Source organism: Mesitornis unicolor, unplaced genomic scaffold, assembly GCF_000695765.1.
Source record: "Mesitornis unicolor isolate BGI_N332 unplaced genomic scaffold, ASM69576v1 scaffold26954, whole genome shotgun sequence".
NCBI classification, from domain to species: domain Eukaryota; kingdom Metazoa; phylum Chordata; class Aves; order Mesitornithiformes; family Mesitornithidae; genus Mesitornis; species Mesitornis unicolor.
In genome coordinates, this window is record NW_010181216.1 from 18,986 (window position 1) to 31,284 (window position 12,299).

Consider the following 12,299-nt stretch of genomic DNA (forward strand, 5'->3'; position numbering starts at 1 on the left):
CCATGGGTGTGTCCCGGCCGGGATGCGCCTTTGTCCGTGCCCCGCCGCTACAGCAGCCGCAGACGCGCCCGTCCCTACATGCAGGGGTCCGAGCTGGGCTCGGCAGGGAGCATCCCCCTGTGTCGGTACCCCTCAGTTCTGAACAGCCAAATTCACCGTGTGACACCCCAGAGGCACGGAGCTCTAGAAGGGCAGGGGGAGTTTTTGGCGCTAGGGTGGGGCAGCGGACCTCTCTTGCCTCACAGAGAGGATGGATGCCGCTTTTTTAACCCAGCCAAGCTCCCTTTCTTCCCTGCAGGCAGAACGATGGGGCTCTGGGTGTGCCATGGCCTTTGCGGTGTGCGGCTATGCTGGGAGAGCCCCACCAGGCAGCAGGCTGCAAAAATAGCTGCTGGGCTCCCCTGACCCCAGAGCTGTGGTGGGGCAATGGAGAGGCTAGTGGAGTACATGCTGCCAGAGAAACAGAGTTTTTTTGGCAAGGGTGGGTCGCTCTGTGTACATAATTTAGGGTTTCTCATGGCACTTTCTGTCAAGGGACCCCACAACCTAAACCTCCCCATCGTTTTGGGGGGGCAGGTACCTCCCTGTGCCTGGGCTCTGCAGCCTCCAGGTTTCACCACCTGCCCCACAGATGTGCTGTGTTTGTCTGGGTGTCCTCCCCGGGTCACCTGCTGACAGAGCAGGAGCTGGGGCTGCTCCCCCAGCCTCTGCGGAGGTGTCAGCAGTGGTGGGGGACAAGGACAGGGTGCTGCAGGGACTGGGTGTGGCTGGGGCTTCTCCACCACTGCTGAGATGAGTTGGGCAGTCTCAGCCTGACTGCAGCATGCATGGAGTGAGGCAGGAGGGCTGTGACACGCAGGGCTTTCTCTGGTCCCTGGATGGTGCGCAGCTTCACGTACAGGCATTAAAAGGCTGTGTGGGCTGGGGACTGAGATCCCGTGGCCCCCACCCAGCCGCAGTGCAGCCCCACTGCGCACTGGGCATGCAGGGACTCTCCTCCAACCAAGAGCTGTGGGAAAGAGCGGCTGAGGCTTGCAGCCTCCCCAGCTGAAAAGGGAAGGGTGGGAGAAGGCAGCTCTGTTTTTCTGCAAAACTTCCTGCCATCGGCAAGGATGCCTGTGGGTGCGAGAAGGCTTCCTGTGCCCAAGCGGGGTGATCCAGACCCCCTGACAGCTGCAGGGCTGGGTCTTACCCTCCATGGGTGCCCTCACAGGGATGTAAGGCCAAGCTGGGAAAGTTCGTATGATTTTTCTTGTTCACTCCACAGTATGAAACTGAGCTTGGCTGGGGACAGAAATCCCCCCAGGGCGGCCCCACTGCACTTTCCTGCAACGTGTCTCAGGCGCTGGCAAGGAGGGGGCTGTGCCTCATGGCTGGAGCTCAGCTGACGCTCAGCGGTTCATTCATGGCCAGGCTCCATTTTCCAGCTGTTTCTCTCCCTCCATCAGCTTTCTCGGAGCAAACGGCAATGTCTGGGGACTTTCAGTGGAGTGGGGCCCGTGCTGCAGAGAGCTGCAGCTATAAATGGTGCTGGTGTTAGCAAACAACCTGCGAGTTACCCTGGAAACCCAGCTGTGTTTCTTGGGCTCCGCTGGGTGCGTGGGACTGACGGTGGCCTTGATTCGGTGCACAGAAATGCAGATAAAAACTGGTGGTATCTCACAGGGGCTGCCCAGCCCTGGCACTGTGTGGCAATGGGGCATCCCCAGCAGCTGCTGAAGCTGGGACTGTGCCAGGGCCTGGGGGGCTGCACGGTGCAGTGAGGAGGGTCAGCCCCGCAGAGGATGCTTGGCCCATTTCCACATATTCAGCACTTTCTTCCCCTCCCAGTTTCTGTTGGCACTGGCAGGAAGCTGTGTGGGTGTCCATCTCCTCTGCCCCCAGCCCATGGGGTCTCCAACTTGGTGCCAGAAGCCAAAGAACCTCAGTTCTGCTGGCCACTGGGTGGCTGGTGAAGCCCCTGAGCCTGCCCAGCAGCACCCAGCCATTGCTGTCCCATGGGTACCGCACCCACAGCAATGACGGGGAGCGCAGCCTCCCCTAAATGATGCAGCCCATGGAGAGGGGACTTTAGCTCACATCAGCTTTTCTGTTCCCTCCCACAGCTTCTTCTCGCCCTCACTCTGGTGATTTCCAGCTCGGGCAGCCATGGCACCCAAAGGAAAGGTAAGGTGACCCCACACTGCAGGGATGGGGGTTGCTACGGGGAGTTCCTGCTGTGGGGCAGACCCTGGAGCCAGGGCAGTGTCTCCATCGCGCAGCAAAGATGGTGGTGATGTGTGTGGGGCAATGCTGCCTGGAGCCTGTTTACATTCTTCCCTCTCCACCCAGCGCTGTCTGGATGGGATACAGATGGGAAAAGCGCTGGGGCGGGGAGCTGGGGGAGAAGGGACAGCAAGGAGCAAAATTCTTTTGGGACCACAGTGGGATGGGGGAGAAAAGCAGGGCTGTGGGAAAGGGAGGAGAAGAGGCATTGCACTGGGAATTTGGGCTGTAGCTGGGGAGAAATCCTGCCTGAGCCTGAACCCGCTGCAAGCTGTGCAGCTCTGCTTTGGCCTCTCCCTCCCAGTCTGGATTTCTCCCTGTTCTGAGCCATGGCGGGTGCAGTGTGGCAGCTGGGTGAGCAGGTGCTCCGTTACAGCCAGAAAAACATCTTGGCGTGGGTGGAAAACTCTGATGCAGTGGACAGCTGTGGCTGGGGTACAGCCTGTGCCAGGCAGGGTTGGAGCCGAGCTCCAGAGCCTCCCTTCTCCACTGCTCAGGGCCAGGCTCTGCTTTCCATTCCCTGGAGAGATCGAGCAATCATTGCCTCAAGCCCAATAACCCACAGCTTCCTGCCCAGCCAAGGGATGGTTGCTTCTGGGTGAGGAAACTGAGGCACAGCATGGATGGAGCATCACCCCTGCTGGTCCAGGGCCCTGAACAGCAGTGTGGTGGGAGAGAGCAAAGACATCCTGGGAATTTTGTTTCCACCCTCCCGGCCCCAGCCTGGCTTATTTTTAGCCAGGAGGTCCCAGGCAGGCCGGGATGACTCAGAGGCTGGAGGAGGGGAAGAGGGGGCCGAGCAGCTGAAGTGGTTCTGGAAAGCAGGACTGGGGTGCAAGGACGGTGCAGCAGGCAGGATGCTGTTTCTTTCCCGAGCAATGCTTCTGCACCTCTCCGGGGCTCCTTCCTACATGGGTGCAGGGAGCATGGGCACAGCGCTGAGCTCCTGCCTCAGTTTCCCTTGCCCCCTCCATGGCAACACTGCAGCAAGGCAGGCAGCTCACGCTTCAGCGGCTCAGCAGGCAGGAACACAGCCCTGCTACTACTTCCCATTTAACCAGGGTCAACATCTTGTCTCCCCATTACCACCTGTGCAACTCCAGCATGTTCCAGCCACCTTCATCCCCTCCTGCTGCCTCCAGGCACCTCCTTAGCCCTGCAACTCCTTATTTACATCTTCGAAAGGCACGCATGTGGGCAGCAGCTTGCACCGAGCCAGGAGGGTCTGGGAGCTGCCGGGAAGCGGGGCTAAATCCAGCTCTCTCGATGAATCACCTGCAATACGATCTGTCCCCAGCTGTCTCTAAGGCCAGCGTCTCCTCTTGCCCAACCTGGTCCCCACCATGTGAGACACGAGTGCCAGCAAGCTCCTCTGGATAGGACGTATGGGATGTGCCCAGTCTGAACTGGTTTCTCTCTGGAAAATGGGGGTACAGAGGCCAGTTGTGCAAAATGCACAGCAGAGCTGTTGTGTTGCAGTGTTGGGATGGGGTCCAGAGGAGTGACAGGTATGGGGCTGCCCTGTGTCCATTCCCTTGGGTTAATTCCTGGAGGCGCTTGCTGGGTCAGGGATGCTGGCCCTGGTGCTCCCTGCCTGATGCCCATCTTCTCTGGGCACGTATCAGTTCTAAGTGCCTACAGTGGCAACAGCTCTGGACATTCATACAGCTCTCAGGGATTTTAAACAAACCCTGCAGCAGATCCTGAGCAAGAAAGCCCTGGGAGGTGCATGGACCCGGTTGGCACAAGGTACAAGCAAACCAAGAAGGATGCTCAAGAGTTTCCCAGGGTGCTGACACAGCTTGGAGCCTTGGCTCCCAGCGAGATTGCGAAGGAAATGCTGCTGTTCAGCTCTTCCCACTGCCTGTCTCTGGTGGTGATATATCCTAGTTCCTTACTGGGGCAGGGCTGGTTTAACATCTGCTTCCACCCAAGGTTTGTGCTGATCTGGTTCAGAGTCTGGCCCCAGACTCCCCCGGGGGTGAATTCCCCAGGCAAAGCTGACCTGGGGAAGGGGAACCCCAGTCCCTGCTCTTCCCTGAGGTCTCCGTTTGGCGGTGTCGCTCCTGGGCTCCCCATTGTGCAGCCTGGAGGTGCAGACGAGCAGACAGAAGTGGATTGTGCCAACCCCAGGATTTCCCAGGCTCCCAGGGAGGTCTTTCCCTGTATCCAAGATCTCTGCTCTGACCTCTTGGACCAGCCTGGGCTCTATGGGAGCACGTGCTGGGGCAGGACGAGCTGTTGGCAGCTCTGGCACTTCTCAGTGGTTTCTGCTTAGCAGCCCATGATGGTTTTGTGCCTGTAAATGTGTCTCCTCCCTTGGAGGCCATGCAGAGCTTGGGCATCCTCAGCATCCGGAGTGTTTCCCTGCTCACAACAGGCAGTAGGAAAATAATTTCCTTCATCACTCCCAATCCACCCCTATAACTCCCTGTGCCCCAATTGCTTTGTAGGGGGATGACCCTGGTCCTTCCCCATCTTCCCCTGTGTTCAGGATGTCCAAACCTACCATGGAGTCCCTTTTTCCTGCCAACCATCCCACCCCCCTTCCCCCAGATGGAGCTGGAAACTCAAATGTGCTCAAGAAACCTCCCTTCAAACGACCAGCTCTTGCTGGCACAGCGGGGGGGGGTTGTATCCAGCTTAAACATGAGGCACGAGCAGCAAACAGCGATGCCAGTGAGATAGGGGAGGGAAGGCTGTGTGCTCCAGGGACGCAGAACACAAACAATCTGCATGGCAGGGAGGGCAAACAGGAAAGGGAACAATGGGGGAGAAGAACAAGTGTTTATGTTTGAGACTGGGCTTTGCCTTTGGGCAGCCCAAACAGGAGTGGATCTCACCCCCATCCTGCTCAGCTTCAACTTCTCCTTCCCCTATCCCACCTGGGACTGCTCCTTCCCGCTTTCACCTTCTCGCCTCCTTTCCCCTAGGTCTACAGGGGGTCAGTGAAGGATTTCCCAGGCTTTGACGCCAGCCAGGATGCGGAGGCCTTGTACAATGCCATGAAGGGCTTTGGTAAGGATTCTCCTCTGGACTATCACCCCACAGCCAACCTGATGTCCCCTGTTCTTTCGGTTGACCCTTGCATGGCTGGGCATCCTGCATCGCCTCCCCTGTTGGCTGCCTGCCTGCTTTAGCAGTGCACCAGGACCTCTCCTGGCTCCCCTTTCCTCCCTGGAGGCAGCTCAGCTCTGCTTCTCCTCCCGGCCCCGAGTCGGAAGCAGCTTGGGGCATGGCAAGGCCATGGGGCTAAATGTGACTCCCGTCTCTCCCCGCAGGCAGCGACAAGGAGGCCATCCTTGACCTCATCACGTCCAGAAGCAACAAGCAGCGAGTGGAGATCTGCCAAGCCTATAAGTCTCAATATGGGAAGGTAACGGCAGAAATGCTCCCTGGTCCATGCCCCCACAGCAGACACAGGCGGCCATGGCTGCCACCAACCAACCCACACAGGGACCCGCTGTTCCCTGGACCTGCTCGAAGATGCTGTGGAGCAAAGGGTCCCCCAGCCCCGTTTTCTCCCCACACCAGGACCTCATCTCAGACCTCAAGTATGAGCTGACAGGGAAGTTTGAGCGGCTGATTGTGAGCCTGATGCGGCCCCCAGCTTACAGTGATGCCAAAGAGCTCAAAGATGCCATCGGGGTAAGGGGTGGGCAGCCCCCCTGGGGCCCCTCCAAGGATGCCCTGGCTGGCCCCACTGCTCACAGGGCTGTGTTTCTGCCCGCAGGGCATCGGCACAGATGAGAAGTGCCTTATCGAGATCCTCGCCTCCCGCACCAACCAGGAGATCCACGACCTGGTGGCTGCCTACAAAGATGGTGAGGGCTGGGGAATGGCAGGGTCTGCCCTGTGTCCCCTTGAGCCAGGACAAGGGGCAGAGTTAAGGGGATTCAGCACTGCGGGTCCTGACCTGTCCTCTTCCACCAGCCTATGAGAGAGACCTGGAGGCTGACGTCGTTGGCGACACATCTGGCCACTTCAAGAAGATGCTTGTTGTTTTGCTTCAGGTTTGTCTGTCTGTCTGTCTGGCATCTGCAGGCAGCTGGTGCCTGAGCCTGGCAGGGCTGAGCCCGTCTCTGTCCCACAGGGTGCCAGGGAGGAGGATGATGTGGTGAGCGAGGACCTGGTGGAGCAGGATGCCAAGGTGAGGCTCGGTGGGTCGCTGGGATAGGTGGCATCTGGGCAGAGACAGAGCTGGTGACACTGGGTCTGTGCAGGCTGAGGGCTGTGAAGGGTGGGTGGGTGCCAAGGTGCCCATGCTTGGGCAGAGCCCCACATGAGCAGCACCCTGACTCATGCTCTGCCACCTTCCCCATCCCACAAGGACCTGCTGGAAGCCGGTGAGCTGAAATGGGGCACAGATGAGGCCCAGTTCATTTACATCCTTGGACGGCGAAGCAAGCAGCACCTCCGCCTGGGTAAGCATCTCCTGCAAGCTTGGGGTTGGGTTTGAAGGTATTTCAGCATCTTCTCCAGGCATCATCTCACTTCTGTCCTGCAGTCTTTGATGAGTACCTGAAGATTTCTGGGAAGCCGATCGAGAGGAGCATCCGGGGAGAGCTCTCTGGTGACTTTGAGAAGCTGATGCTGGCTGTGGGTAAGTCAGCCCCTGCGTGGGGGTTGCTGTGAAAATGTGCCATTGGCCTTGCCAGAGTGGGAGGGCTCAGCAAGAGCAGAAGGATAAGGGTTGGGGTTGTGGCTGTGCCTAGTTTTAGGGAGCCCAGGGAGGCTTCCTCAGGGTGAGTAGGGATGCAGAATGTGGTGCCCAAGGGGTATGGGTGCTCAGAGGCTGGGAGCACTGGTGAAGCCAGGTGCCAGCATCCCTTACTGCACCTCTGTTTCCCCGCAGTGAAGTGCGTCAGAAGCACGGCAGAGTATTTTGCGGAAAGGCTCTACAAGGCCATGAAGGTGAGTGGATCAATCCTTCTTCAGGGGATCCCCTGCAGCATTGTGGGAAGCCAGCCACAGAAGGGGTCCCTTTGCCATGGGGTGTTGCTGGAGGGACCTATGTGACCTCTGCTCTTCCCTCCAAAGGAGTTATTCCCTCAGACCCAGGGCTGGTAGAAGTCAGACAGAGAGCTCCAGATGTGATGGGCTGAGCAGGGTTGCTTGGCCACCCCAGACCTGATGCAGGGGCTCCTCTGTTGCAGGGGCTGGGCACGAGAGACAACACACTGATCCGCATCATGGTGTCCCGCAGCGAGATCGACATGCTGGACATCCGGGAGGTGTTCAGGACCAAGTACGAGAAATCTCTATACAACATGATAAAGGTAAGTGCCGGGGGTTCCCCATCACCCTCTGAGCAGCTGCTGGTGCTGCCTCCCTGTGATGCCAGCGCCCATGGGAAGGCTGAGCCTCCTCCCCAGCCCCCCTGTGCTGGGCATCCACCTCTGAGGACAAGGCTCGGGGAGATCCCTCTCCATGTGCCCATCCCATGGCACTACCTTGACCACCCTACCACACGGTTCTCCATCTCTGTCTTTCCAGGAGGACACCTCCGGGGAGTACAAGAAGGCCCTGCTGAAGCTGTGCGGAGGGGACGATGAGTAAGACCTCCTGTCACCCTCGTTTGTCCCCCTTCATCCCATTGGTGCTGGGTACAAACCTCCAGGTCAGAGCCTGGTGGAGGACCTGGACTGGCAGCACCTGCAGAGACCATGGGTTGGTATGGGGAGTCCCATGGCCCCTCTGCATGACCATCCACAATGCCATGGTCACTTCTTGTGGCAGCCCCGCAGGGCAGAAACAAACATCCAGAGGGAGGATGATTTGGTGGGGGCAGTTGGGGATTTGCCACCTGCTTCCCTCCATTCCCGTGGCAAGCACCCGGCTACCGCCTGCCTGCCCCCCTGCCCCACACCCAGCGGGTACCAAACGTCCCTCATGGAGGGGCAGAATGGGGTGCAGGGCCGGGCAGGGGGTGGCTGCTGGTGGGCCCCCATGGCTCACTGTTGTGTCCTTGCCCTCCTGTTGCAGTGCCGCAGGTGAGTTCTTCCCCGAGGCAGCGCAGGTGGCCTATCGGATGTGGGAGCTTAGTGCGATGGCCAAAGTAGAGGTCAGCACCCCCCAGCCCCTCCGTACCCTCTCTCTGCTCCCCGCCAGCTTGGGACTCTCGGCGGCTCCTCTCTGCTGTGGGGCACAACCAGCCCCATGCCTCTGCTCTGCCTCTCACTTTGCAGCTTCTCTTGACACCATTCTCTGGTTTTGGGCATGAGGTTGGTGGGACGTAACCCCAGCAGGGCCGGCCACATCCCGTGGGCATCACTAACCCCCTCCTCTCTCTGAGGCCTCCCTTCCTCAGGATGGAGGGCCTCGCATGTCTGTGCAATGCATCACGGGCAGTCCTGGCTTCGGTGCCCACCAGAGACCCCCTGCTTCCCAGGGCAGCCCACCCTGACACCAGGGCATGGCCATGCTTTGGGGAGCCGGCACCCTGCATGCAGCTGGGGACACCCATGAAAGGGTGCTTTGGGATGTGCAGAAAGGATACCCTGAGCCCTCTGGGGAGGATGGAGATGTGCTGGGAGCTGTAAGGACACAGGAGGGTAGAAACACAGGACAGGAGCAGGCACCCTGTCAGCAGCTCCTCTTCTGGCTCTCAGCTGATGCCAGCCCTGGCCAAGATGTCCCAGCGCTAGGGCAGGCAGGTGTAACACCCAGCAGGACACCGAGACTCCAGAGACTGTCTGTTGCTGCCTTCTCCCCGCTCTCTACTGGCCTGGCTGTGGTTTGCCCCTCAGTGGAAGGGGTGACAGTGGTGGGAACATCCTCACTGAGCCCCAGGTGCTTGTACTAACACACAACCTGCTTTGGCCTTGGCATGCTGGGTGGCACCTTCCTTCCCTCTCTCTCAATCTCTCCCTCTTTCTCCATCCATCCCTCCCTCCATTCCACCTATTTTGGGGATGAGCCCAAACCCTTCTGTGCCTCCACAGCTGCGAGGAACCGTGCATCCCACAGCAAGCTTCAACGATGACGGGGATGCGCAGGTGCTGAGGAAGGCGATGAAGGGCCTGGGTAAGTGGGGGCCATGTGCCCAGCCCCTTCCTGCTGCTCCTCAACAGCTCCTGGGGCAAAAAGCCCACCCTGGCCCACGCAGGGCTGTGTGAAAGCCCTGGGGGGAATAAAAAGATGGTTTTGGAGCTGGGAGCTCCCCCTTACCCATCTTCCCCATTTATGGCGGCAGGGTGGTGATATGCCTTCAGTCAGGGGTGACAGTGTGGCTCTGCCGCCCCCCTCGGCTCTCCCCAGCATCACTGCTGTTGTTGCAGGCACAGACGAAGGGGCCATCATCGATGTGGTGACGCAGAGGAGCAATGCCCAGAGGCAGCAGATCCTAAAGGCTTACAAGGCTCACTACGGAAGGGTACTGCCAGCCCCCCTCCCATCCTGCTCCTTCCTTCTGCCCCCTCCCACACGCAGGTCTGTCCCTCGCTGAAAGAAACCCTGCCCAGGGAGTGGGGGGACAGCCAGGGCACCCCACTTTGTCCTGTCACGAATCCTCCAAGGAAGACCTCCCGCTGTGGGTGCACCACCAGCCCAAGGGCAGGGTCTCCCTTCCCCTTCACTTGCCCCATCCTCTGTCCCACATAGAGGACCCCAGAGCCAGGATCTCCCCAGATCCCCTCCCCCCCCAAAAATGTGACCTTAAGCCACCCCAAGGGTCTTCCCAGATGTCTCCCACCTCTGTGCTCTCATCCCCTGTTTTCTCCCCGGTGTTGCCTCGGCTGGTCCGTCCCTGCGGAAGGAGCTGGGTTGGGCTGACCTGAACACCCAAACACTTTTGCAGGACCTGATGGCAGACCTGAAATCTGAGCTGTCAGGCAGCTTGGCCAAGCTGATCCTGGGGCTGATGCTGACGCCGGCGCAGTACGATGCCAAGCAGCTGAGGAAGGCTGTGGAGGTAACTGCCACGCTGGTAGGATCAGCCTTGGCACGTGAGAACAACGCGGTTTTTGTTGTGGTTGTACCCACGCTGCTGCTGGCCCAGGGCTGTGAGTGCACCCTGGCTCCACACACCCCCAGGCTCTTGTCCCCTGTATGGAAGGAAAGCACTCAAGACCAGTTTGGTTACTTTGCAGCCCAGTGTGCTCTAGCCAGCTCATACAGAAAGCTTTTACACGAGGCCTCATGGCTTTACAGAGCATCCCCGCTTTGCAGTGGGAGCAGTGCCCTGCCAGGCACAGGCAGGCACAGGAGAGAGAGTCAAGGTAGGGGCAAACCAGTGGCATGGACCACTGTCCACCAGTCACACCAGTTGAGGCCCCAAGAGCAGCACTCTCAGACACTTTCAAGCTGGTTCCTACCAGCCCATGGGGCCACTTGCTGGACTTGGACTTTCAGCATGTGGTGAGAGCAGCCCCTCCTTGCCTGGCCCTGGCAGGGTGATGCTGCAGTGTCCCCATCCAGCGCTGGCACTCACAGCACCCCACCACACCGCTCTCTTCCAGGGGGCCGGCACAGACGAGAGCATCCTCATTGAAATCATGGCCACACGGAACAATCAGGAGATTGCAGCTATCAACGCAGCGTATCAGGAAGGTACGGCACAGGAGGGACACGGGGAGCACCTGGTTTGAAACAGAGGGTTCTGTGGCTGGTCACCTCCAGCAAAGCGCTGGTCCTGGTCTCTTTCCATGTCACAGTGACATGCCCCCAGCTCTGCCACCAATGTCCCCTCTCCTGAGACCTCTTCCACAATGATCTCTTTCGCTTGGGAGCACCTGGAGCAAGAAGTGGTGCTTGTGCCCAGGGCATTAGAGCTGCTGGGCTGATCCCCAGGCCTGAAAACAGCAGATGGAGGAGGCATCTGCTCTATTCATGCAAAGGCTGGAGGATGGCCACCATCGCCCATGGGAAGCAGAGCTGCAGGCAGGGTGCAGGGCTCAGCCATTCCCCTTCTCTGCAGCCTACCACAAGAGCCTGGAAGATGACCTGAGCTCTGACACATCGGGGCATTTCAAGAGGATTCTCGTCTCCCTGGCTCTGGTAAGGGCAGCTCTCTTGCTGGGGATTGTCCCCTTCCAGCCACAAGCAGTGGTGGGGATCTGTGAGGACGTGGCTCTGGAGAAGACAGAGCATCACCACCCACTGGGCAGTGCTGCTGGACCTTGTCTGCCATTCCTTGGTTGGGGCTCTCCTGGGAGATGTCCTCTCCCCATCTCCATGATTTTTGTATTGAACCACAGGGCAACCGTGATGAAGGACCAGCGAATCTCACACAGGCGCCTGAAGATGCCAAGGTAAGAACCGTGCTGGCAGTGCTGTCCCAGGCTGCCACAAAAATGAGGATGTCACATCCTGGTCTGGAAATGGCATCCTTGAGGATGCACCACTGCTGGGGTAGGGTCTCTGTGAGCTGCAGGAGGAGATGCCAGCTGAAGTGACACCCTTGGAGATAAAGCTCCCAAGCCTGATTTCTGCAGCCGTGGGCTCAGCTGCTCTTGGCAGAGGCTGCTCTATGTGCAGGGAGGCTCAAACCATGAGAGGAGACCTAGGGCCTGGCCCTGGGGAGCTCCTGGCCATAGGCTACTCCATTTCTTGTGCAGAGCTGCCGCTTTGGGGTCTGGCAACACACAGCAATGCTGAAATGTGGCACTTAAGCTTCAAAGACAGCTTTGGGCTGGTCTGCAGGAGCCGCCCCCCTCTTTGTGTTGTGCATGGGGCAGCCCTAAAGCCTGAGCTGCCTTTCACCCAGCCAGCATGCCAGGATGCCAGCCCTCAAACCACTGCGTCATATTTACCAGGCTGTGGTGAGCCAGGTCTGGAGGGCGAAGGCTGAGCAGCCAGAAATGGTGGAGGGGGATGCTGGGCCCCATTGCTTGGCTCAGTTCCCGGTCCCAGAAGGGATGTGCACCTCGGCGTCCTGCTCCTTTGGGCCAAATCTCCTCTGGAAGGGGCTGGAGAACTTGGCTGTCCTGCCCCAGCATCGCTTGCTCCAATGCACACCAGCAGCAGCAGATGCGCAGCATGGCTCTCCCACCGGGGCCGCTGCCGGCAGAGGGAGCGGATGCAATGCTGCCTGC

The 12,299-nt window shown here is 59.2% G+C and overlaps 1 protein-coding gene across 2 annotated transcripts in view; it reads left to right on the top strand.

Annotated features, from left to right (window-relative positions):
- Window positions 1–2,148: 2,148 nt before the first annotated feature.
- Window positions 2,149–12,299, top strand: part of ANXA6 (annexin A6) — a 13,326-nt gene continuing 3,175 nt past the window's right edge. The window contains exons 1-19 of one of the 2 annotated variants that reach the window (XM_010183370.1): window positions 2,149–2,166; window positions 5,199–5,283; window positions 5,547–5,641; window positions 5,800–5,913; window positions 5,999–6,089; window positions 6,199–6,278; window positions 6,359–6,415; window positions 6,596–6,689; window positions 6,773–6,868; window positions 7,121–7,179; window positions 7,422–7,544; window positions 7,762–7,820; window positions 8,251–8,329; window positions 9,210–9,291; window positions 9,546–9,640; window positions 10,064–10,177; window positions 10,725–10,815; window positions 11,183–11,262; window positions 11,463–11,516. In XM_010183370.1, the coding sequence (XP_010181672.1) occupies window positions 2,149–2,166; window positions 5,199–5,283; window positions 5,547–5,641; window positions 5,800–5,913; window positions 5,999–6,089; window positions 6,199–6,278; window positions 6,359–6,415; window positions 6,596–6,689; window positions 6,773–6,868; window positions 7,121–7,179; window positions 7,422–7,544; window positions 7,762–7,820; window positions 8,251–8,329; window positions 9,210–9,291; window positions 9,546–9,640; window positions 10,064–10,177; window positions 10,725–10,815; window positions 11,183–11,262; window positions 11,463–11,516 (1,566 nt within the window). Of the gene's footprint in view, window positions 2,167–5,198; window positions 5,284–5,546; window positions 5,642–5,799; window positions 5,914–5,998; window positions 6,090–6,198; window positions 6,279–6,358; window positions 6,416–6,595; window positions 6,690–6,772; window positions 6,869–7,120; window positions 7,180–7,421; window positions 7,545–7,761; window positions 7,821–8,250; window positions 8,330–9,209; window positions 9,292–9,545; window positions 9,641–10,063; window positions 10,178–10,724; window positions 10,816–11,182; window positions 11,263–11,462; window positions 11,517–12,299 lie in introns of those variants that run through there. The other variant, XM_010183371.1, reaches the window with a different exon arrangement.